The sequence below is a fragment of the Hippoglossus hippoglossus genome, chromosome 6, assembly GCF_009819705.1.
Source record: "Hippoglossus hippoglossus isolate fHipHip1 chromosome 6, fHipHip1.pri, whole genome shotgun sequence".
Taxonomy (NCBI): domain Eukaryota; kingdom Metazoa; phylum Chordata; class Actinopteri; order Pleuronectiformes; family Pleuronectidae; genus Hippoglossus; species Hippoglossus hippoglossus.
The window spans coordinates 7,873,698-7,898,840 of record NC_047156.1 but is presented as its reverse complement, the minus strand read 5'-3'; the positions used below and the strand labels follow the sequence as shown (position 1 = coordinate 7,898,840).

General features: G+C 41.6%; 2 protein-coding genes across 6 annotated transcripts in view; one reads left to right on the top strand and one right to left on the bottom strand.

Moving 5' to 3' along the window:
- Nucleotides 1-15,922, bottom strand: part of si:dkeyp-19e1.3 (USP6 N-terminal-like protein) — a 23,835-nt gene extending 7,913 nt beyond the window's left edge. Inside the window, exons 1-8 of one of the 2 annotated variants that reach the window (XM_034589202.1) lie at nt 15,743-15,759; nt 15,678-15,708; nt 2,544-2,617; nt 1,697-1,782; nt 1,479-1,518; nt 1,303-1,383; nt 852-959; nt 650-759 (exon numbers count right to left, since the gene is read on the bottom strand). In XM_034589202.1, the coding sequence (XP_034445093.1) occupies nt 650-759; nt 852-959; nt 1,303-1,383; nt 1,479-1,518; nt 1,697-1,782; nt 2,544-2,609 (491 nt within the window). In that variant the 5' untranslated portion in view covers nt 2,610-2,617; nt 15,678-15,708; nt 15,743-15,759. Of the gene's footprint in view, nt 1-649; nt 760-851; nt 960-1,302; nt 1,384-1,478; nt 1,519-1,696; nt 1,783-2,543; nt 2,618-15,677 lie in introns of both variants that reach the window. The other variant, XM_034589203.1, reaches the window with a different exon arrangement.
- The window catches only part of cpt1ab (carnitine palmitoyltransferase 1Ab (liver)), a 23,783-nt gene continuing 14,236 nt past the window's right edge, over nt 15,597-25,143 (top strand). Inside the window, exons 1-3 of one of the 4 annotated variants that reach the window (XM_034589207.1) lie at nt 15,597-16,127; nt 22,954-23,118; nt 24,180-24,322. In XM_034589207.1, the coding sequence (XP_034445098.1) occupies nt 22,978-23,118; nt 24,180-24,322 (284 nt within the window). In that variant the 5' untranslated portion in view covers nt 15,597-16,127; nt 22,954-22,977. Of the gene's footprint in view, nt 16,128-18,544; nt 18,703-22,953; nt 23,119-24,179; nt 24,323-25,143 lie in introns of those variants that run through there. The other 3 variants (XM_034589205.1, XM_034589204.1, XM_034589206.1) reach the window with 3 other exon arrangements.

Sequence of the window (25,143 nt, the reverse complement as noted above, 5' to 3'; positions counted from 1 at the left end):
CAACTGTCCCACAGTCACAAAGCAAACGCTATGAAACATAACAGAGTGGCTGTGTTCTGAAAGTTATTTAACATAGGTTTGATCATTTTTCTGTTTCTCAGCCTTGTATGTATGTGTGGTCTCAAGTTCACACTGTGGGCAGCTCAACGTTATTCTGTACATGCAACTTCATGTCGCTGCACATTTCTGTATGAATGCCATTTCCTGTGGGGCTTCGAGCACTGACAGGAAGACTAATAAAACACTGAGAAGAGGAAACAACCGCTTCGGTTTGGCGTGTGTGTGTGTGTGTGTGTGTGTGTGTGTGTGTGTGTGTGTGTGTGTGTGTGTGTGTCACACCCTGCAGAAGCCACAGTGAGGGTTAACCTGAACATGTGAGGTGACGCAGAAAACAAATACAAGAACTTTTGGAGACTCTGTGAGGACGTTTGTTGTGAGTACAACTCCCATGACCCACAACAGCATAAACAGTGTGTTTGTGTAGGATTGGTTCAAAACTACTCAGGGTTTCAGATGCCACCCTTCTGAGAAGGAGTGGTGTAACGCTGTGTTACAAAAGAGGAAATGAAGAAATCATCAGGATTGTGTGCAGGTGAATTGAAACACACAGCTGCACGCAGTTTTCTGCTGAGAGAAGCTGAGAACTCACATGACTCCGAAGCGGTCCATGAACATGATGTGGTTCCTAAACGTTCGGTTGACGTCCAAGTCTATCTGCTTGATCTCTGTGGAGAAGTTACGAGCCTGCAGCTTCATTTTCTGGAGGACAAGATAAAACGAGAAAAAGTGTTTTAGAAAGCTAGTCGACAAAATATCCATATTTTCGACTGTAATCCGTTTCATTGTCATACCTCATATTTTCCCACGTTATCCTTTTTGACTTTCTCTATGTCCAGGAGCAAGGCCCATGCTTGGCCTCTCAGCTGCAGAGGGATGCCTTTATACACGCGCTTCACCAACTGAAACACACACACAGTATGATAGACTTGAATTGGATTCCTCTAAACATGGAGAGACAGCCTTCATCACAACAACCAGAGGGCAGAGGCAGAGGGTCATGTTTGAATGTTAACTGTCTTCAATGACAAGGACCCATTTCATGTATTTTCCTTTAGCTGTCTAGACCGGAGAGAATGGGGGGGGAGTATAAGGGGAGAAGCTGTGGTTAAAAGGGGAATGGAAAAAAGATTATCAACGGAAGTGGAAAGAATACATCACATTATTTAGCTGGGAAAAAAAGAAAAAAAAGCGATGGCTAAATGAAGATGGCAAGAGTGAGCGTGCAGATACCAAGATTCACACCTTTTCAGTGTTCCTGTACTTGTCCCAGTTCTGCACCATCTTCAGCCATTTCTCCACTCGCTCTATCTCCTGCTGCTTTTGCTACAGAGAAGAAAAGACTGATTCACATCTGGTCCACTGGATACGTGAAAAGGGTCTAAATATATCACGTGCAAGGTCAAAATGTGGAAAATTACCTTCTCTTCAAGCGCACTGGGTGTTGGCAGTTCTTTCTCACTGGAGCAGAAAAGTAGAAATAAGCCACATACCAATGAGAAGACAATCCAAGTTTAACACGAATATTTACAAAAATGGCATAATGTGAGAAAGATGAGAGAGACAACGTTGACAGAGATGAAGGTGAAGGTGTTCTCCAGGAGGAAGCTGTCAGGAGCTTTAAGTCGGGGAAACTTACTGCAGGAAGCCGAAGCGGTCTGTGACCTTAAAGATGCTGTAGTCAGCATCCTCCCATGGGTCAATTCTGACACCCTCCTGCCTTCCCTGAAACGGCCACATACATAACTACATAGAAAAATACTGTGTGCAAACAAACCGTGACACAGATACGACAAGTAGAACTAGAACGGCACTATGGTGTATATGTCGGCCAAGTCCCAACAGTCTCCTGGTGAAACCACAATTAAATTCACTAGATCCAGATCCAGATCCACACACACACACACACACACACACACACACACACACACACACACACACACACACACACACACACACACACACACACACACACACACACACACACACACACACACACACACACACACACACACACACACACACACACACACACACACACACACAAAGTCCCCAAAACTATTGGGGGAATTATTCTCATACCACATCCTCCCACCAAGTTCCTGCTAACTGACAGACAAACAAATAAACACAGAAGAAAATAACCTCCCGGCAGTGGTAATACATTGTAAATGCAAGGTAAGTACACATGAATGGACCAATGATATGTCTGCTTTATCATGGGAAGAAACTGATTCACGACAAACACACATTCACTGTCAATGTGATTCCATTTAATCCCATTCCCATTCCCGCTGCCTGTTGGCTCACAGGTACCATTCAGGAACTCTCTATTCAAGAAGAACTCTAGTTTTTGGTTTGGCTTCTCTTCTTTGAGGGAAAATTAAGTCCCAGATGATCATGATTTTACTTTTAAGGATCGATCAACTTCATAATCAAGACTTTCATGAACGGAGGTGACATTGGCTTCCCATGACCGCACCTACCTTGTCATATTTAGAGATGATATCAGCACGTTCCTCTGCTATCAGTGTGTCTATGTCCTTCTTCATGTCAGAATCTGAAAGGAATCAGACAAATATGTCATTAATAATCATCAGATTCATCATAAACCAAACCACTGTCATCAGATACAAGAATAAGGTGTAAGTTGGTCATTTACTGCTCTCTACTGTTTTTGGCCTGGGTGTCGAACTGTCTGTGACATGGAGAGACTTTGAGATCAAACCATTCCTAAACCGACACATTCTGTTATAATATTGACTGACAACAGATGTGACACATTTTTTCCTTGACTTTATATGGGGGTCATGTTCTGACTGAGTTAGCTCAATGACTTTAGTAGCATAAGAACAACAAATTTTACATAAAAGTTGCAGGCCATGATTTCAGAGACACTTTGGCGAACAAGATCTGACACAGGTGCTTGAACATACAGATGTTTGTGTAGTCACACAAACATCTGTATGTGGTTACTTTTGTCTGAGAAATGTTCATTACATCAAAAACAAACAAGCAGGCATCACTTGAAACTTTATGATATAAAAATAAAAGACTCCACCACATGCTGTAGCTTCTCTCCATACACCTCACGTCAAGTCAACTTACATTCACCCGTCCATTATCTAAGCCACTTATCCTATATCTTTGGATTGTGGGAGGAAGCTGGCGTACCCGGAGAAGACCGACAGACTCAAACTCAGAGCATTCTTGCTGCGAGGTGACAGTGCTGACCACTACAATATGAACTTGTTCACTTCATTCTCCAAAACCCAAAAGAAACAGTAGCTCACCCGACACCACCCATCGATGCCTGGATTATACTACATCTGTGAAACGGAGTCGGGCCACAAGGCCGACATCAAACTTTGTTCTTCTAAAACACATGTCTGTTGCATGCTTGGGACAGGAGCCACAGTGAAGAGCCACAAGCTCACACGCAGCTTCCTGTCCATGTACCCAGAGCTTCAGCTGACAATAGCTTGACATTACATTCTGAGTGTGAGGTGATGATAAGTGGTTCACCTCACATTGTTTGGTCTTTTGTTGGAAATAACAGAAGTAAAGAAAAAAAGAAAAGAGCACCCGAGTTAGGTTTTGTTCTGATATGTTGCATGTGACTGTCATTGGATTAAATGCAGTGTGTTCCTCACTTTATCAGGTTTTAAATCCATTTACACCGATAAAGGTGGATCAGGGCAGACAGAGGATGGCTCAAGAAGGTTTACCCTGAATCTCTTAAACTCTCACAAGCAAATGAAATGTGTTCCCTTCTTCCCTTAACAACCCTCTGATGTGTCTCCAGAGTCAGACGAGTTCATTTTATAAATTGAACCACTGGACAGAGTGAAGGAAGAAGAGAGAGGGAAGAAAATAAGGAGAGAAGAGAGGACAAGAGAGGAGAAGAGAAGAGACATAGAGAAGAGAAATAGAGAAGAGAGAAATAGAGAAGAAAGAAATAGAGAAGAAAGAAAGAAATATTGCCAGTTGTTTATGAAAGAAAGGTGCGACAGTCATGGGACTTTATTTTTCTGTACATGTTTGCATGAACATATATGTTGTGATTCACGACAGTGCACACATACAGTCGCACTGGTGCCGACTCACTGTAATAAAGATGGAAGACAACAGTCTGACCAGAGCTCAGGAAGAACTAAACAGAAGTGACCAGCTGAGACTCCTGCTCCCTTTTCCCCACAGTGTAACCTCCACCTGACCCCCGTCAGGAGCTCTCGGCCGGCCTGTCGCCTTCACTGAGCTGATGTGCTCCGTCCGCACAGCTCGGCTGTTTAGCAGTTGTCAGGACTGAATAAACACCCAAGAGGGAACAGGCTCGTTTGGGAGATCAGCATCTGAGGGATATTCGGATTCAGAGAAAACGCCGGTGATGCTTTACAGGCACAGCGAATAAAAGGGTAGAAATAAAACCCAGACCAGTCACATTAAAGCATCAAGGTTAAGAGCCACTCACAAGTTACACAAGCAGGTCTTTGTTATGCTTCACACTGAAATGCCACCATGGGACAAATACCCAAGAAGGGAACATGTAAATCAAAGAGACAGTTGAGGAAATAAAACTATTCTGGTGTTCCTTTGATATAAATTTAAGTGAATTTGATTTTCTAGTTGCTACTCAGGTCCAACTAAGCAATTTGAAATTCAAATTGTGTCGGTTTAAAACCAAACTTTTGGAGCCATACAGAGGCTTTTTGTGACACTACCGGCTCCAGCCAACAGATGCTGTGTAGCAGTGAATACTTCTCCTTACGCCTGACAACATGTGCAGCCAGCTGGGGCCTCGGGTGCTGTGCACATGTATGTGCGGCATGCTACACAGCAACAGGTGTGAGGGCACCTGTCACTTCTCACAAAGACGCTTTCACTGTTTAATACACAACCATAATACTGCTGACAAGGAGCCAGGTCGTCAGAAGCAATGGGACCCAACATAATGTATATCTCAGATCTCGACACAGGAACAATGGGCACAATGACAGATTAAGAGGGTAGATCGCAGGTTAATAATTAAATACTTGAAATTTCAAGATGCCTTTTGATGCGAGTATGAACATTGTTTTGGCCCAGATGTGATATTTGAAGCTTTATTTTGATCTGTGTGGTAGTGATTCTGGTGACACAGATATAAGAAGCAATAACGATCTGAAACCTTTTACTGCGACAGTATTCTAGCATGGATGTTGGAGAGGATGAAGCTGCTTAAACCTACTTCTTTGGATCAGAACTAATTGTTAAAAGATGCTGTACAGATGTGTATTGAATTTCCTTTTCCATCACTCGACCATTACTTATGTCATCTCTAACACCACAGCATCAAGTCATCTCCCTCAAACAACAGCTGAAGCTCCTGTCTAACAGGTGGTCAGTGAAACCAGACCACTGAACAACTGCTGTCTGCTGTTCTGCTCTTTTCACATTTCACTTTTCTTGTCCATGTCAGGATATTTCAGGTTTTTCAAGGTATCAGCAAATTTTTCTGAACAGCTGAGTAAGCGGTCTCTGAGGTGGTGCCATTGACCGAGCTCTGACCTTAACTATATCATATTAAATATTGAAAACTGTTTTACCTTCTATCTTATACACAGGCTACATTCAAAAGTGTAGGACGATAAGGTACGAGCACAAAATGCATGTAACTTGATAACTTGCTGTAGTTTGTTCTCTCCAGATTTTGTTCTCCATATAATTAAAATTACATTAGAGTTGATGTGAAAAGTCGTGTTGAAGCTTGTATTTGAATGGTTTCAATCTGAATCAGCAACGTGGGCTTACAGTACACTATGATTTAAATGTGCGAAAAAACAAACAGTGTGAAATGCAACACTTCCCATTGTACCTGCTGAGTTATTTAACATTGCTTGCATTGGTAATAGGAAAGGAAAGACAAATATACTATGTGAAAGATGAGAAAGATATTTTTCCCCTCAAGCTCCTCATGGGCGAGCTTTGTTTTTTCATCACTACTCGCTGGCTCTGTAAAATGTTGTTAAGAGTCTGTTTTGTTTCATCTTTAAGTTCAAGCTGCTTATTTCCTGTGTTGAGTCTCCAGACTGCTGATAGTATTGTGTTGGGCTCAGGGGGAAAAAAGGAAACCAGTGACCGCCACTCCTTCAAAAACAGGTTAAATGAGAGCTGCGACAACAAAATGTGTCCACCTCCAACCAAGAAAAACCCTTATACAGACAAAACGCCTCAAATTATCCGAACTTAGCTTTTTACAGTCAGCAAAATAAAGATGTGACTAATACTCAGTGGTCAGTTCACATTAACATTACTGGAATTTTGCTTGTGACTCACCAGCAGAGCTGAGGACCTCCACTGTTTTAAACAAACGAACTTTGTACAGCTCTTATTAAGTGGTGACTATACCTACAAAGGTGGGGGAGCTGTGGGGAGCTGAAGGTGTTGGACAGATGGAAGCTGGAGGGAGAAAGTGAGTAATCTGCAGACAACACCGCTGAGTGGGAGAGAGATGACGTAAATATAAAGTTAAAGATCACACCTGGGGGAGTGTATAGTTAGTAGGAGTATATTGTCTGACAGAATATATCAGAAAAAAAGATAGAGATATTAATTTGGTTGAAATTGTTCATAGATTTTAAAGAGAGAAAAATAACAATATATTTCAAGTAGAAAATGTGAGCTGTAATTAAAAAGCATCAGAATTGCAGAGAGTGAATAAGAAGTGGAAAAAAACACTTCCCTATATGTAAGTGTTGATGAACTGGTTGCTTACAAGATACAGGACTTTGAGCTCCGAGGCCTCGTGACATCATTTCCTGTTATGACATGGCGTTCTAAATCTAGCTTGTGTATAAGCGCTATGTGCACTGTTGTAACCACAAACAGCTCGCGACGCATTCTGAATCACATCTAGCTAAATTAAATGGTTTTAAGCAATGCTTCAGAAGTTTAAAATGTCGTTACTGATATATCACCAAAAATTCTCATCTTTAAATGTGTTGCATCTGCATGTCTGTGCAAACTATATAAAGCAATGGCATTACATTTAAATGAGATTACTGCATTTGTTGACATTTAGGACATTGGTTGACATTCAACACACTAAGACACCACTAATGAAGGAGAAGTCGTCTTTTCAAATATGTTTTGCTTAATCCACTATCAGATCCCTTTTGGCTTGTGATCAATCCTAATCTGAGTAGTGGTCAGATTTAAGACAGGAGGAGGATTATACAGGAACAAAGTCAGATTGAAAGTCTGAGATTAGAGGGAGTGTGGCAGTAAGTCAATTTACTGTGGGATCCTGGGATCTCTTAAGTGCTCTGATAGTTCGGGTGAGGTTAGGTCAGGGGCGTGTATGTGTGTGCGTCAGTGGGTGGTCATTTTTAACTGGAACCCAAAAGTTAAATTACACCAGAGTGTGGGAAGTTTACATAAAAAAAAAATTAATGGCATGAGGAGGCTGAGGTGAAGTCATCCAGCTGATGATTCATCTCAACTAGCAGTGTCTGTTGTGTCTGTTGTGTCTGAGATCACGGGGAACACTGAGTCGGACGCCTTATATAGATGTTGTACTGTTTATCATTCACTGAGATATGATCACATCTGCAATTTTGTTGTCTATGCAGCCGGCACATTAAAACCCTAACCCCAAATTGCTGATGGCGTGATGAGGCAAAGGACGACAGATGCCGAGTTCTTTTCACCGCTGGATGATTAGTCAATGCCGCGCGGTCAGCCAAAGAACGCTCTGGCTCTGAGATCAGACAAGCTCGGGCCGTGCACTCATTGACCTCACAAAGTGTATTTTCATTCTGGGCTCAGCCTATCACGCATCTGTATCGTTCATTATCACTGTGCATTATAAAACATCATCTGCTCTGCATGAGCAAACATACCCCACTTGTTCTAAGGATAAATAAGGAAAGGGACTTTGTTTAAAAGTTAATTTAACAGCGAAGAAAACTATTCACATACTTTAGATACTTTTCATTTATCAGTCAGTCCTGCACTGACTACGTTCACATGGGCACCAGTAATCTGAGGAATGACCTTATTCTGAATAAGACATAACTGTGATTAGGATGTTCATATGTGTTGATAGGAGGAGATGCCATATTTAGTAAGTCAAACTACTGTCTTAAAAGGGTAAATATTTGTGTCCATGTAAATGTGTCTACTGTTTGTTTTCAGTATCAAAATCGCATGACATTCATGTTTATGTAATACCTTCTTAAGAACATGTGGGTTTCACACGTCTTTTGACTTCAGGATTCAATTCATGTTAATATATGTAATTTAATTTCAGCAATTCCTGAAGTCATGCAATTGATGAGAAAAACTTTAAAGATTTTTCTGGTAGCCACTGTTCTGTTTATTATTATCTCTGTCTGTCGTTACATTAGCTCGATTCTGTACGTTCACTGCGACTGTGGAGAACAAGCATCCCTCCAGTCCAGAAAAGAAAGGAGGCTAACAAGTGACCACATGGCTCTAATTTCCACATGAAGAGCTCTGAGGTCCCAGATGGCTTCAGCGCTCCACTTTCTAATGGGTGACAGACACAGTGTGTGTGTGCATGTAAGCATGCATGTCTAAAAGAGGCAGAAAATGAAAAGGGAAAAAGGCAGAGTAGTAAAGAGAGGGAGGCCTCTCTATTTTTAGCGACCACAAGTTGTCTGTAAAAATGGATCAGAAATATTTTTCTAAGGAAGAGGACTTTGGTGCTCATGATACATTAGCTCTGGTTCCAGGTTCACATAAAACCCCAAGAGACTATGATAAAGATCACCAGAACCAGAACGTTCCATCTTTTGTTCAGTTCGCCTCAACATAATGTTGATGATGAATGCTATAAATAGGAAGTCCCTCCGAGACTTGGGCTCACTAAGTCACCAGACAGGAAATCTCAGCAGGCTGGTACAAGATGTTTAACACCAGTCCTTGCTTTAAGGGAAGGTATGGACGCCAGATGGCAGGGGCTGGGAGTGTCACACATGTACAAGTAAAATGCCTAGTTTTAACCGCAAAGTCATAAGCATGTCCCGAGTTGCTGTGGTGAGTATCAAGCAAGCCAGGCCCCTTTCAGGCCGAGCAAGTCACAAGTCAAGTCATATGAAAATCTGATGATGTCCCCCTAGTTTTGACATCTAAAATGAGTTGAACCACAGTGATCATGAAAAGTTGAGTTTTATTTTTAATATAAATTTAAACTGTTTCCATTTTCACTTTTATAAATCTTTCTGACGTTTGACATGTTTCGATAACGAGCCTTCCAAAATGAACAACAATGTCCATGACAGCTGACTCCTGTGTCCTCATTGGTTGGTAGCGTGCCAAAAATAATTCAATCATTTTTCAAAACAAAACTTAACTTTTATTGATAGCCAAATAAATTCAAAGGTTTGAATGTTTTAAATCGAGTCATTTGTATGCATTAGTAAAGTTTCAAGTCCTTAAATTTGCGACTTGAATCTGACTCGACGTCAAGACGTGTGGATTTCTCCCCGATCTCTTCCAGGTGGAACTTCAGACATAAAGTAAAGGTGCTCAATGACTCTATGACTGAATTACAGACAGTTCACTAGTAAGCTAATCAGTAAAAACCCAGGTTGTACAATTAAGTTTTATCTTGCTTGCCATCTTCAAGTATGGTGCAAGCATTCTCATGCATTCAATATGTCTGTGCAAGTCTAAATTAAGCCAAGAGGCATCAATAACTCTCCTTGTAGCCATAACAAGGATGTAAACGTCTAAGCGCCATGTTACCAAACACATGGTGTGCAGGTGTGATGGTGCATGGACAATGGACAATTGTCTAGCCCCAGTCCGTGTGGTTCCTCTGAGTAGTTGTTTAAAGTGACAACACCGCACGACAAACAGTGGACTAACTTCATCTACTCTTGACTGAGCCGAAGCAACCATAAGAAAAGAGATAAAACTGAAACCAAATGATAGTCGTGAAACAAATGATAGTCGTGAAACCTTGATAACCAGACCTACAATGTCTCCTAAACAAGAAATCCGGTTGTCTTTTTTGCCGTCCGAGGGTCTCTTTCTTCTCTCTCCCTTCGTTTCTTTTGTTTAGCTGTAATGTTTGTGCATATGCTCAGAAAATAGCTGCGACACAGAGACTGTGTGACCCAGGGGTGAAACATCCAGAGCACAGGGGCTGGGGAAAAAGCACAAGGCTCAGAATAGCTGGTTTTCCACAAGGGGCTTTTCTGTGCAGCTCCAATCTCTTTTACCACCATCACTCCGTCTTATCATTTTTTCCAAAGAGGGCACACAGACCATTAGATACACTTACAAACACTCACCACCCCAAACTGTCTAACCTTTTCCCCATCTTAACAAAGGAAATAACAAGCTGGAGGCTGAGGAAGAGGGCCCATTTATTGCATCACGCTGCATCTGACCTCAGCCTGAGAAACACTACTTCCTCACTTCTGTCTCCCCCATCACCTGGGGTGGGGGGGGGGGGGGGGGGGTGGGGGGGGGGGGGGTTGTCTAAATATAACAATGACTACATAAAGTTTTAGACGCTGGAGCAGCAGCCCGACCCGGAGAGGCCTCGTTTCCCAGAGTGGCCGCACTTTTTTTTGATGGGTGGTATGAGGAGGACAGGAATGTCAAGGGAACAGTATTCCTAAACACAAAACCACAGGACCATGCTGAGAAAGCCACGTTCTCATAAATGGATCCTCTTCCACCAAGCTAAGGATGAAGTCATAACACAAACAGAGAAGCCAGGGGAAAGAGAACATAATCTGAGTAAGTAGTGCTATTACATTATAAATTAGCTCTACCAGTGCAGTGCCAGTTCTCAACATGCCTGTTTGGAACGGGCTGTTTTTGGCCTGTGGTCATGTTGGATGCAGCTTTCTTTCTAGAAACTGCAAATGTGACCTGCAGTAATTCAAATGGATTTATATAGCACTTTAAACACAACGTTGTTGATCCAAAGTGCTTTGCAAAAGGAAAAGTGAGAACAGATAACCAGTGATAACAACAACAATCATAATACTAACAGTTAAGCAAAGGCCAGCTGAACCCTGAAGCTGTGCCACCGCTGCTGCACAAACAGCTCTTCACCTGAGTACACACTATAGAATCGGAACTACAGAATCAGTTGTCATTGCTGTTGTCGTGAACACAATGCTGTTGTTTTTAAGTTTTTATTAGCATTATTGAAAGTAACACTTGCCCAAATTGCACCACAGTCTACGCTGGACTTTCTTGGGCCCTTGACAATACACACATGCCAAATGTGAAGCTGATACGATGAACAGACTATCTATCAGACAATTATTTGACAAATCATATTATAAATATTTTGTAAACTTCAGATATAAATATTTGAACAATTTGAATACGAAGTTAAACAATTAATAATGAACAACAGAAACAATTGGAGCCGTTTTCAAAACTATCCTCTCATAGTCCAAACTTGTTTTTGCACAACCTGCTCATATTGCAACAAGATGCAATAAGATCACAACAACATGAGCTCCAATTCCATTTCCACTGTTTCTATACCAGTAAAATCCCCTCGCCACAGCACAACGGCAAACACATTTAATAATTCATGAAGGGGACACACAGAGAACATGTTTCCAAATGAAAAAACCAGGTGCTGTGTTAGCTGTTCTCGAATCAAAAGCTAAGCAGAAATTATGCTAGCGTCACTCATGCACACTCCTCTGGGTGATTTGGTTATCGCAGATTTCATGTATGAATCATGTTTACAAACACAGAAACAGATTATGGTACATGGGAGATGAGCAGGCTTGCACTGAGGGGATATAATTCAGAGCGAGGTTAAGTATTTGGAGCCAAAACAAAATATCAAGTGGCATCCAAAAAGAGACACAAACTGGAGACGGTCATAGAAGGGAAATTCCAGGATGGCCCAGTTTAGCCTTTATACAAATTCCAAAAGACAAATAACTATTTGGGTTATTATCCCATAGAGGCATCATTCATCTCCTCAGATCTCTCCTCAGTGCTGGAGCAGTTTTCAGCCTGAGTAAATATCTACCATCTCAACAGAGATGTGACCTCAATTTTACTGTGTGTGGGGGGGAATAGATTTGGAGTAATTCATGGACAAAATGGCTCATCCAAATATCATACTGGCTTCTAACAGAGGCTCGTGCTACAGCCCAAATGTAACTTACACATCCCAGTGAGGTGCTATATAATGATATCTGTGTAGTAAATATATTTTACCTCTGTCTGTTTGTTTGTTGATTGTGCAAAAAAAAACTACATTAACAATTTCCATGAAACCTGGTGGAAGGATGCAATGTGGGTCAGGGAAGAACCCATTAAATATTGGTGTTTAAAATTGCAAGACTCCTGACATTTTTACTGTTTTCCCAGGGAATAATTCATGGCTCTTTTTGAAAGAAATCAGGTAAATTTAGGGAACTGATGTCTATGGGGGTGTGAGATTTGGTGCAGCTGAATTCAAGAGGACTGTTGGGACTTGGCGGAGGTATGTGCTCTACTGAGTGCCATTCCAGTTCTTGTGGCCATCCATCAACACATTCTTATAGTAAGTATGAGGTCTGCAGTATCATAAGAACTAGTCTATAGCAATCATACGGTCAAAACCACCGGCTGCTCTAGTTTTTTTGCGTAAGTTTACGTGTTTTCTTGAGGCAGGTTTGGTGAATGTAAAACTCAAAGTGGCACAAAGGTGTCACTGTGTTTGTCTCCATGTTAAACCTCCCCAGGCTTTATCCTTACCTCTCCCCCAGTGTGTGATGACATAGACTTCATGACCTTTCTAATCCCTGAACAAAGTAAACATGGACATGATTGGATATTTCCAGGACTCCTGAACAGACAACATCGAAATTATATCCTGCGAGTTACAAAGACTAAACCCTTCCGTATCTTTTATGGTTTGGCAAAAAGCTTCACTATTTGGTGTGTTTTGTGACACTGGTGCGTTTGGAACGCCTTTGACGTCCATCATAAAGCAGCCATTCAGGCAGACAAAAAGACTATTGATGCCTCTCCACTGAAACAATATTATCACAACTGAGTACAATGGATACTGCTGGTTAGAAGAGTGACAAGGGAACCACAGATTCACCTAAAATCTGGTGTTAGAGCAAGATTTTACAATTTAATGACACTAAAATTGAAATTAAAAGATGTTTATCATCATTTAAGTTGTATTAACCAAAGTATGGACCAACTTGAGTGTTTGCAATGCTTGTGCAATGCTTTTACTCAGGTAGATGTATATCAACGCCTTCTGATGGCTCAAAGTGACTCAAAATTGAAAAATGAAAAGTCACCAACTCTGAGTGTACTAAAAAAAAAAAAGGCTAATGCTGCTGACTGAGGCCCATTCATGGGCATAAAAACAAAATAAGGGCTCACATGCTCTGCCTCACACGTGGCTCACATCCTTTTGGCATCGGAATGGGCTGCCAGACCATTGTTGAAGAGCACATTCAAGTGCTGAAAGCTTTTTACAAGAAAAGGCTCCTAAATTAAGGCTTTTCATTGGTGTTTATGAAAGGGAGGCATATGTTGAACCAGCCTTTTTGTGATACCACCAACATATCTGGATTCCTCTTATTCTGACACTTGCTGGACTTGATCTTCAAACATTAGGGCTGGTTTAAAAACTATTAGAGTCCAGTAAGAACACAGAGCAGAAAGACATGAAGTGCTGAGGTATGTGGGGTGTGTGACCCGTGCAGTACTCACTGCATAACAGCATAGGAAAAAAGCAGTCACCTTTCCAATGTGGGGCTTACTTCTCAAACCATATGCATAATATCACCCAATGTGACACACACCCACTAAAGGCTGAGCAATAAGTTATACAAATTAAACACTCAAGTCTTCAGCTATTTGCTATAGCTTGGGGCAATGCATGAGTACAGCTAAGGAAGAAATAGCTTTGTTACTAAAACTTCAAAGATTTCTACAGAGGTTAAATAACCAGACTGTATTCATCTGTCTCCTTCCACTTCCTCTACTAACAATGTTGTCCATCAGTGAATGACATGCATATTTAAATTGTAGGGGAAATGGACTCGCCATTAGCAGCGTGCACATGTGCAACATTAGTCTGAGAACAAAAAACAACAGGGGGGGGGGGACATGACAGTGAAACAATGAGTAGCAGTCAGACATCTGGCAGAGAACTAGATCCTGCTGCAGATCTTTCACTCAGACTGTCTGTAACCTCCCCCCACTCCACGCACGAACCAGTGAGATGCTCATGGAAACCTTCCAGAGGGGGTCCACGCATGGCATGACATGACATACAGACCAGTAGCTGCATGGCCTACTTCTGGCTGCTGTGTCTCTGGTCTGTGTGCCGGGCTCAGGGCTGGGGCAATAAAACAGTAGCAAATAATTATCGCAATATAATTGTCATCAACAGCAATCACAAGGGTCCAATATATCAATATAACACGCACGATAACAAGTAACAGATGCTTGATGTACCTCAGATTTGTAAAATGTTTATCAATCTTTAAACTTAAAATAAATGCATGTTTAGGATTAATTCTCCAATGACAAGTGATACTTCTAAAAATGTAATCCATACCCTGATATCTCATTGACACTTATCTCACACCTGCCATTAATACAAAAAAACGTGTCTCAAAGATGTCATGACTAAACTGAGAATTGGTTTCACATGTAGCTCAAACAAATTAGGGGCGGATTCGGGGGGGGGGAGATTAGCCCCTGAAGTGCCACTGTCCTGTCAGTAGTCCAAAAAAAAACCAAGTCACTTATTAACAATACTGACCTTAAATAGGACAGTTTGTTGTGTATTCTCTAGGCTTTTTTTGACGTACACAATGTGCTTTAACAATGATTCATTTAAAATATATATATAATCAATGATGTGAGGCTTTGCTCATAGCATGTAGAGCTAACAATAAACAAGCCAAGACTTAGGCTACCTGCAAATTACTATGTTTTTGTGATGAAACCCAATTTTACATCAAGTCCCTGAAGTTGCTAAATTCAAAGTATGCCACAGATCTGTGTGCATTTTCTTTCTTTTACATTTGAACCCTTATTATGGAAATGTTCTGTTTTATTCTACTATCTCGTTTTGCACTGTTTAAATAATTGTCAGTTCAAGGATGAAAGTGTTGAGGTGGCCCTGGCAGAATTCAAAGCAGGTCCCACAGACGCATGTCTCCTGACCAGAGGTTTTACATGACATCCACACTGGTGGAAAACCCACGATGAGTGACGCGAACGTCAGAAATTCCTCCACAGAGAAGCGCTCACTCACTGTCCTCCCCACGAACACGGCTGTTGTTGGGTAAAAAACAAACCACCGACTCTTCTACTGTCTGTTCCCACAATAAACAGCAGAACAGCGTAAACAAACTCCTCGTCCGTGTAAAACCCACATGGGAGCACGGAGCCTGGTGTCGTGCTCGGAGCCTGGTGCTGTGCTCGGGCGGGTGGAGCCGCTGACAATCCGCGGGGACAGTTTCCTTCACGGGGTTAAGTTGCAGAACGATAACAACAATCATGGCCACCCGCGTGCTAGCGTCTCAGAGAGCTCATATTTGTACAGAGAGCAAACACAGCGCTGCAGACTTTGATTAGCAAACCATTTTGTGGAAGGTTCTTACCGTTAGGAGAGACTTCCTCTCTTCTTCTTCTGCTGCTTCTTCTTCTTCACCTCCCTCCTCTTCTCTCTTCTTCTTCTTCTTCTTCTTCTCTGAAGCGACAAACTAAATCCCCTCTTCTCATCTCTGTCTCCCGCCGCGGAGCCGTGTCACCCAGAGGCCGAGGCGGAGGCTGCTGTCACCCCGCTCCGTGGACTCACTCGCTCCGCTGGTCAAACGGAGTCAGCCCCTGTCTCTCTCCACTAACACCACCGGCCACCTCCTCCTCCTCCTCCTCCTCCTCCTCCCCCGGCTCAGCTCCACACGCCGCAGGCTGCGTGTGTGTGACAGGCCGGTGACACCCCACACCCACACACACACACACACACACACACACACACCGCGCACTCGCACTCGCAGCAACGGCTGGAAGCGCGCGTCTCGGTTGATTTCCGGGTTGACGAGATAAAGACGGTAAGAGAAGTTATATTTATATTGAATTCACCATTTTAATTGTAATAGTGAAGCCGTTTCTCTTCCCCACACCTTTCGCTGCATCTGTCACTCAAACTGAGCTGCTTTAAAAATAAATATATAAATTTAACAACTTAACATCTGGTGAATTATAGCAACATAAGCGACAAATCAATTTTAACTGTATATTTAGTTTGTAAATAAACAGATTAAAGTCGCTGGTTTCAAACAAATTCAAACGAAATATCAACTCTGACGAAAAACTATCTCGCTGCGCCCTCTGTCGGATTAACTCTGAAAATACAGGCGATACTGAGTCCTTGTGCTCCATAATTTATAATATAATATAATAATAAACTTAAAGTAATAAACAAAGTGCCTCACAGACACAGAAACATAAAATGCATACGGTGCGGTTTCATATTTAAACAAGTTAATGCAGGGCCAGTGGTTAGGCCAGTGGGTAAAATAAAGCAATAAAACAAATAAACGTCCAGTTAAAAGCAGAAGCATTAAAATGATAATAATGATTAAATAAAGCAATAAAACAAACACAATCTAGAAGTTAAAAGCCATTTGAATCAATGTATACTGAGGTGGTTTGTCTGTAAGACAGAGGGAGGTTATATAAATAAAGTTTATTATTATCATAATGTGGAAATTTATTGAGGCCCAAAACAGTGGCTGTATTTTCAAACCCATTTAGTTGCTTTTCTAGCCCCATTCTGGCCCCAATGGAGGGGATGAACCCAAATGAACCCGTTTGGAGTTCCTGACCCCGGGTCGGGAACTTGCTTATCCGGACTGACAAAAGAAATGATCTGAAGTAATTATGTAATGACACGTGAGTTATGCCATGAAACTACATAATGTGATAACCAGTGTTGCCTGATTTACGAGGTGATAATCATGTCAAGGTCAAGCCTCTGAAATAGAGATAGAGAAAACCTTTTTTAGTCCAGGATAGAAAAGCTGATTTTTCTACCAATTGATATTTGAAAATTGATCCTAACGTATTGTATATTGTGTCATATGATTTGTTGCACTCTTGACTACCTCACTTACTTACTTTACTTACTACTGTGTGTAGCAGTGCATTCATTGTTACAGCACAAGGTGTGGTCTCTTGACAAAACCTGACTGTGCTGTTGTGTCTCAACAAAATAAATACAACTGAGTGGAATCCTTTAACCGGTATACACCCAAAATGACAGTGGATATCTTCCAGTAAAGTTTCCACCCAAAGTGCAACTGAATTCAAGTCACGCAGTTGTTTTAGGGTGTGACACAAGAAATATGTCATGAGTAGTAGTAGACAGAATCCGTTTTGTCTGACCAAGCTTTGGCTCTTATTTGTTTGTGCTTTTTGCAATTCTGCATGTGTTATGGTTTTATCCAGATATCCAGGGCTTTTGTTAATGTATTTATCTTATTTATCTTCTTATTTACGTCTGTGTTTTTGTTTGTGTTTGATTGCATCAATCAAACAATCCCATAATTGAATCTCTCTGTAAAGCTCTTGAGTCAGTGTTTATTTTTCTCAATGCACTCTATTAATAAATTGCAGTAAGCCCTCGTTTTAACTTGTAACATTAACAATGACTACATTCCATTCTGTGTCCTTACAAAGCCTTAAAAGTGGGTCACCTAAGTGGAATGCAGCTTATATTATTGTTGGTAATTACACTCGTGCTCTCCCCGGTATGATGCGTCTGAATCATCACCATTACTGCTGTGAGAAATGTCTGAAGATAGATAAATACTGAGGCGTGTCAGGATGTCTGCAAATGTTTTGGCCCCTTTTCAATTGTTGTGGTTTGTTTCTCAGCAGTATTACACAAAAACAACTGAACGTATTTCCACAAAAGTTGGTTGAAGGAAGGGAAATGAGTAAAGAAAGAACCAGTTACATTTTGACGTGGATCCGGATAAAGGAGCCAAACAAGGATTTTTTTTTAGTTACTTCAACATTGCATTTATTTTTTAATGGCGGAGATATGTGCAGTACTTATAGTTAATACTGTGATATAAAGGTGTTCATGGTGGATTTAAGCCCATCGTATATTGCATTGCATTATATTGCGTCCACAGCCCACATGTTTATCTCTCAGGAGGAACTAAACATCATCTTTTTGCACAACTGATTGGCTGCAAATCCAATTTTTATATTGTATTTGATTATGCAGAGGTCTATAATCTTGTTTACATCCCCTGCACAGCTCCACCACCATGGCACACTGTGTACAGACTGGGTACAGACAAATGCTCATGGTGTCTGTGATGCCATTTTCCTGCGTCTTGTCCTCCCCACCAGGTTCACGCGGTGTCCTCCCGCAACCTCTACCGTAGCGCGAGAAACTCCACGTGGGGGCGCTCTTTCCCACCACGACCCGCTTTGTTGTAGGAGAGAATAGTGACGCAGAGGAAAGGGGGCAGGCAGTGTGTCGGTGTATACAAGTCGGTGCTCTCATTCATGCACAGTGTACAGCAGTGTTCGCCGACACTCGGGCCGTGCCACGTCCTCGTCCGAACACAACGCCTCTGCGCTCTCAGGCTGATAATATATAAAGAGCCGGTGAGTAAAATAAGACGTTATCCTCTTTCTCCGCGGGTCTCGGTGGGGGGGCTCCCGGAATCCATGTGTCTCTCTGCAGTTTTGGAAGTAGTCGGGCAAATATGGCTGCAGGGACAGTAGGGGCGAGGGGAGTGGTTGGGGGGGAAGACGTCGGCAAGTTCAAGAAATCCCGGGGGGAAAGCTGTGTCTGCGCAGTTTCCGTCAATGTCGGTGCGTTGCGCTCGCTGTGCGTAAAAGCTGTGCCGTGTTTACATGACGCGGAGGAGGTTTTCTTATCGCGCCGATGTGGTCAGGAAGCTAATGTATGTGCAAATATTGATTTATGGAGGTCTAGACTTAAATCCCATCCTTTTGCACTCATAGACACACTAAAAATAAACTAGGCTTTGGTCTGTACACATATTCAAACAGTTCACCTGGTGCCATGTCGAAGGATCCAGGTACAGCTGTCAATCTCCACATAACATGAATGTAGGTAAAAGTCCAAGTAAAGGTCATTCATTGACACCCCGCTGGCAGATCTATCACAATACAGAAGCAGCTCTAGTTTTAATAAGTATTACAATATGCTGTGTGTATCTGACAGTGATTCATGATATGTGATAGTAGTAAAATGAAAATGTAGAAAAAGGTGTGTGTGTATGTATGTATGTGTGTGTGTGTGTGTGTGCAGGTGTCACCTGTCAGTGAAGGTCAGTAGTAGCTGGTAGTCATTGTTTCCTTCCTGTTAGAGCTTAATTGTAACATTAGCAAAAACATATTTGCACAATTGTTTACATGTAGTGTTCTTTCTGATTAAATCAATAAAATATAGCTTTATTGACACCGGGACTTGCACAGTTCACACCTCGTTTCACACCGACCACGTGGATACTTGCTGTAACAGCTCACACAGTTAACCTACACGTGTGAGTGTATTTATCTTATATGGATGTTTGATGTTGATTTCTATTATAATGACGTGTGGATGGAAGTTTAATGATTTGTATGCTGAGGTGTTTTAAGTCTGAGTCATAGTGCAGATACACAATCATGTGTGCGTGTGTGTGTGAGAGAGAGTGAGGGAGGTTTGGTTTATTAAGGTTACACAGCATATTGCGTGTGGTTTGAGGAATAAATACAAAAAACCGCAACCACGCTTATTCTACATTGTCCAAAACCCAACGCAGTGTTTTTGTATCGCCTCATTAGCGCCACAATGGGACGTACGCGCAGCCATACGAGGATTACGTTTCTAGTTTTACCGGTATCCAAGCGGCGGAGCGCTGCGACCTTTCCCCTAGTTTCTGCAGCACAGGGCCGGATCATGTGATGCTGGGGGAAGGGACTGAAGCACCGAGCTGTGGATGCTGCTGCTGCTGCCTCTGCTGCCTCTGCTGCTTCTTGCTGACGACTGAAAGCGCAGAAAAGACGTGTCCTGCTTCCCGAGTGCTCTCATTGATTCAAAGGGAAAAGTAGACTTTGCAGACAGCAACAAAAAAAATAAAATAATTGTCCCTCAGGGATTAAGTGGAGCTTTGCAGGAGAAACGTTGCTGCAGCAGGGAAAGTGCAATATCATGACAGGCTTAACCTTAACGTAACCAGGAGAACGTCATCCCCCCCCCCCCCCCCCCCCCAATTCAACCAACTGTCAATGTAGGACTTCCTCATGGGTTTTAGGTGATTGATTTATTTGTATGCCCACATGGTGGTTATATTTCCGACAGCAATTGAATGCAACACTTACATGACCACCAAGAGTTACATCATCCAGCTGGTGGTTTGTGCTAAACCTGGTAATATTATTAATATTATTTTCACAAGCTCATTCACATGTCATCTAAAGTGGCACATGTGTATTTACCAGATTTATTTTTTACTTTAGAAGACCATTGCAGTTCTGACCCCACAAGAAATACTGATGTCCTAGTGTCCTTATTTATTGCCTAGTTACTTATTATAAGGCGGAGAAGAGATGTGTCGTCTTAGTTGCTGGGTAAGATAAAGACCCACAGGACACGCTTATCCAAATAAAAGCTTCATCCGCTTTGATCACTCTCTAGTGAGACGATTCATCTTAACTCTTTCGTTCCTGAAGGTGAGGATAGTGGCAGTATCAAGAATAGACACAGTCTCTTCTTCCTTAAAGTCAGTTCCTACTGGGCTTTCCTCTGTTTCCACACTATCTTCTACTCTGATGTCCATGCCCCAAATCAAATTTAGAACGATTATACGTTCATTTAATTTGAAATAGCATCTTATCTCATTCTTCAAACAATACAATTGCTCGAGTGGAATGAGAACAACCCAGTACAAGCATCGATTGTGGGTCACAAAGGATCAATAATTAAACCAGGACTATAGCCGTCTCATCTCTTCTTAACCTTAGTCACTCTGGACATCATGACGCAGTTAAATCTGTGTAGATGTTTTGCAAAAGATGTAGAATTTAAACCAAGTTGTATGAATTTTAAATTGAATCAGTGGATGAATAAAGGCACCGTCGCTGCTTTATGTTACGTAGAAGAACACACGACACATGAAGCTTTCAGACTCTAATAGAATTTAGAGAAGCATGGTTTTTTTTGGCAGATATTTACAGTTACGCGAATGATTCTTGAAATGATTGAGGTGTCATTATGAAACCTAATGAAATAATACCAGGGCGTATACTGAAACTTCTTACTTCTCTTCCCCGTGAAACTACAACCTATCAAGCACTTTCATTTACAATATAGGATAGAGAATCAAATAAGATAACTAATCAACAATAGTAGAAAGTGAATTCTGTTAGAAGAATCATATTTGTACTTCTGCCACTGCTAAATCGAAACCATCTATTGAGGGAACATTTACAGACTGAAACACACACAGTAGATAATTTCCATGGAATCAATAGGATTCATGAGATAGAAAGACTGACTTTCACACAGTGACGGAGATAAGGTGGGCAAAATGGATGATTGTGGGAATAAGGAACGGTATCAGTTGCTTTTCTCATCTTATCCTTACTGCTTGAAATGTCAGTTACGTTCTTCCTGCTGTATCAACCTTCATTCGTACAAAGTTATTGACAACTTAAGTTGTACTTTACAAAGACCTTCCTGTTCACTACCCATAATCTGTAATGTTTGGTTTCTGAATGGTGTCATGGTGCCTGATTGAGACGTTGGACTGTGTTGGACTAAAGTAGAAATCTAATAGTTAAAAAATAAACAGTTCTTGTTCACTTAGCATCAGTTATGATAAAGAATAAATGTTACCACAGCTGCAGAATCAGAGAGATCCCTTTTGTTCACAATGTTCTCCCAGACTATTGAGAGCTAGACACTAATATGTTGGTCGTTAATCACTATCACTAAGCATTTTTAATGCAGCAAAATACCATCAGTGTGATGTTTTAAATTACTTTTTGTGCTACTCTTTTGCATCTGGTGATACGATTTTAGAAATACCCCTAAGCTTTAGTGCTGCCTCACATGATGGACTCACGCAGCGCACAGTTCGTTGAGACATGGTCAAATGACTGTGCTGCAGTTACAAGACCTCAGTGTTAAGGTCTCAGCTCAAGTCCAAGTTTAAGTTAAGTACTACAACCTGATCCGGATGCACTCTGATGGGTTCTTCCCCGACCCGTACGACATCCTTCCACCAGGTTTTTGTGGATTCTGTTCAGTTATGTTTGTGTAATCTTGCTCACAACAAACAAACCAACAAACATAAAGATAGAGGTAGTAACAGAACCTTCTTGGTGGAGGGAATTCTGTATTTAATGATGGATGGATTACTTCTCTTCATTATGTTCCTGTAGCCCCTTTAACTACAAACTGTTTACTGTGCTTATGAGGAAACATGTACTCACCTGTCGAACTCTGTGTCAACTCTGCACCGACAAGAATCCTTTCCGGCCCAGAGGCCATTACACTACGAGACATTAAACCAATTAAGACCTGGAAATAAGGAAACCCGCAGCGCTGTTGAGGAAGGAGGTCTATTCATTACAAGGAACTGTGAACAGGAACTTGTATTCAGTGGAAAAGTTTCTTCTGATAGTTAATCAGGATGAAGTGGTTGTAAATGTTTTGTTGTGACCTGATCATTGTACAGGGCAGTACCGATGTTATCAAACTATGTGAGGAATTCACTTGATGGAAAAGAAAAGATAATCGAAACAAAAATTAATATATGGGTCGATCAGTGTTTTTGAAACAAACGCGGTTGAATCTTCCACTTCACTAACTTTATTATCCTGTACCCGTCTTTCTTTCAGTGACCCTGTGCAGTAGTCGTCACCATGGCAGAAGCTCACCAGGCGGTGGCCTTCCAGTTCACTGTCACCCCCGATGGCATCGACCTGCAGCTGTGCCACGAGGCTCTGCGGCAGATCTACCTCTCAGGCCTCCACTCCTGGAAGAAGAGGTTCATCCGCTTCAAGGTGCGAGGTGGTCTGACTCATGGGAGAACAAAGTCCAGAGGTTTCTGTGCACTACCAGGGAAAGTTGTGTAACCTTTCACCTAGATCCTCTTACTGTTGGTTGGCTACTGTAAGATAACAGCTTCTGGCATTTTTGGTCGCACTTAATATTAAAGTTAGCAAACAGCATCATATATTTTAAACATAGTGCTATACCAATAGTACTATTTAAAGTTATTTAAATTAATTCAAATGTACTCATTATCTACTCACCAATATGCGGGTGGAGGAGTGAGTGAAGTGTTTGAGTCCACAAAACACTTCTGGAGTTTCAGGGGTAAACAGGGTTGTAGCCAAATCCAATTTAATTGAAGTAAATGGAAACCACTTCTTCAAACATAAAAAAAACCTACATGTGTGCGGTGTGACACATGTCAGAGGACATTTAGGCTAAACATTTTTTGTTAAAAATATGGACTTTGGGACTAATTGCAGGAAGTGAGACAGCAATAAATAACAGAAGAAGAAAAAGAAGTGTCTCACAGGTTTTCTTGTAGTCTTCACCTCTGCTGATATAGCGTTTGAACGTCAAGGACCTTCACTGTGCTGGTAGTAATACAACACCATGATGATATTAAAGTGGCAACAACAATGTATGAAGTTAACTAGTTTATTCATTTTCTTCATTCAAAAGGAAAGATTCCCAAAATTACAATGTGAAACCAAAACTGACCGAATCCAACACGTGAACCTTTGGTCCAGACTTTCAGGTGTGAAAACGCTTGTGTCTTCTTGTTTGTTATGTTACATAAACACGGTGACTCCAGAAGGTCAAATGCTCTCAGGCAAGCAGTGACGGAATCCCTCCTGCCTGCTCTCGGTGTCCTGGCCTTTAGCCTAGTTCCCTGTTGACACATAGTCACACTGAGTCAAATCCAGGGACCTGCTAGCTTTGCCACTCATTCATCTTCTTGTTTAGACGTTGGTGATGAATGTAAACGCAGGTGAACTCTGTGGTATGAAATGTTATGTTATCAGCTACTGTATGAACCACATTCTAATGGGTTCTTTACCCTCCTCAGAATGGGGTAATGACTGGTGTGTACCCGGGCAGCCCAGGTGGCTTCATGATCGTGGTTGTGTCCTACATGTCCTACAATAAATACCGACAGCTGGATCCCTCTCTGGGGTTGATAGCCAAGCTGGGCCAACACATACCTATCAGGTAAGGTTACTCACTGGTATGTTGACACCTTGTCCGTGCATGACAGTGTTTGATTTTGGTTTTTAACTGCAGCAAACGACTTATAAAACCATCCAGAAGAGCTGTTTTCGTGTCTGAACAGATCGACCGTGCCTATTTGTAGAGAGTAAGCCCCTAAACAAATAAGGAGGAGGGGTTTGTTGTCTGGGTTCTACAGTAGATTAACTGGAAAGGGTGATCAGCTCATAAATCTCCCAACTTGAAAATTGCATAGCTGTGGCAGTGAAATACATTTTTACGGCATCTATGCAGTTCAGCACATGTCTCAGGTATTTACGAGGAAAGATGTGGGCCCATCTTTCCACGAGCAGCAGCCCCAGGTGTAGTCACAGACTGAGGAGTGGTTAAATTGATCTTTACCTCGGCCAAGGGGGTTATGTTTTCACCCCTGTCTGTCCTGGATCCTGATTAAGTAACTGGATTATTTAAGGGACTGATATCTATGAGTGTGTGTAAATTGGTGCAAATTGAATTTAATGGGACTTTTGGTGGAGGTTTGCACCATCGTGGTCATTGTTGTCTTATTCCTAATTTGCATTTTGTTCTCTCCAGCACACGTTTGCTGACAAAGTTGAGCTTGTTTACCGATTTTGTGCAAACACGCCCCGTCAGTAAGGCTTTAGTGCATCTCTCATTTTTACAATGCCAGGGGTTCAAGGACGGTGTTGTTAATCAATCAATCAGACTTTATTTGTAAAGCAACTTTCATGCAGGTGAGTGCAGTTCAAAGTGCTTCACATATGACAATACGATAATAAGACAGACATAAGAAGAAAAACAAA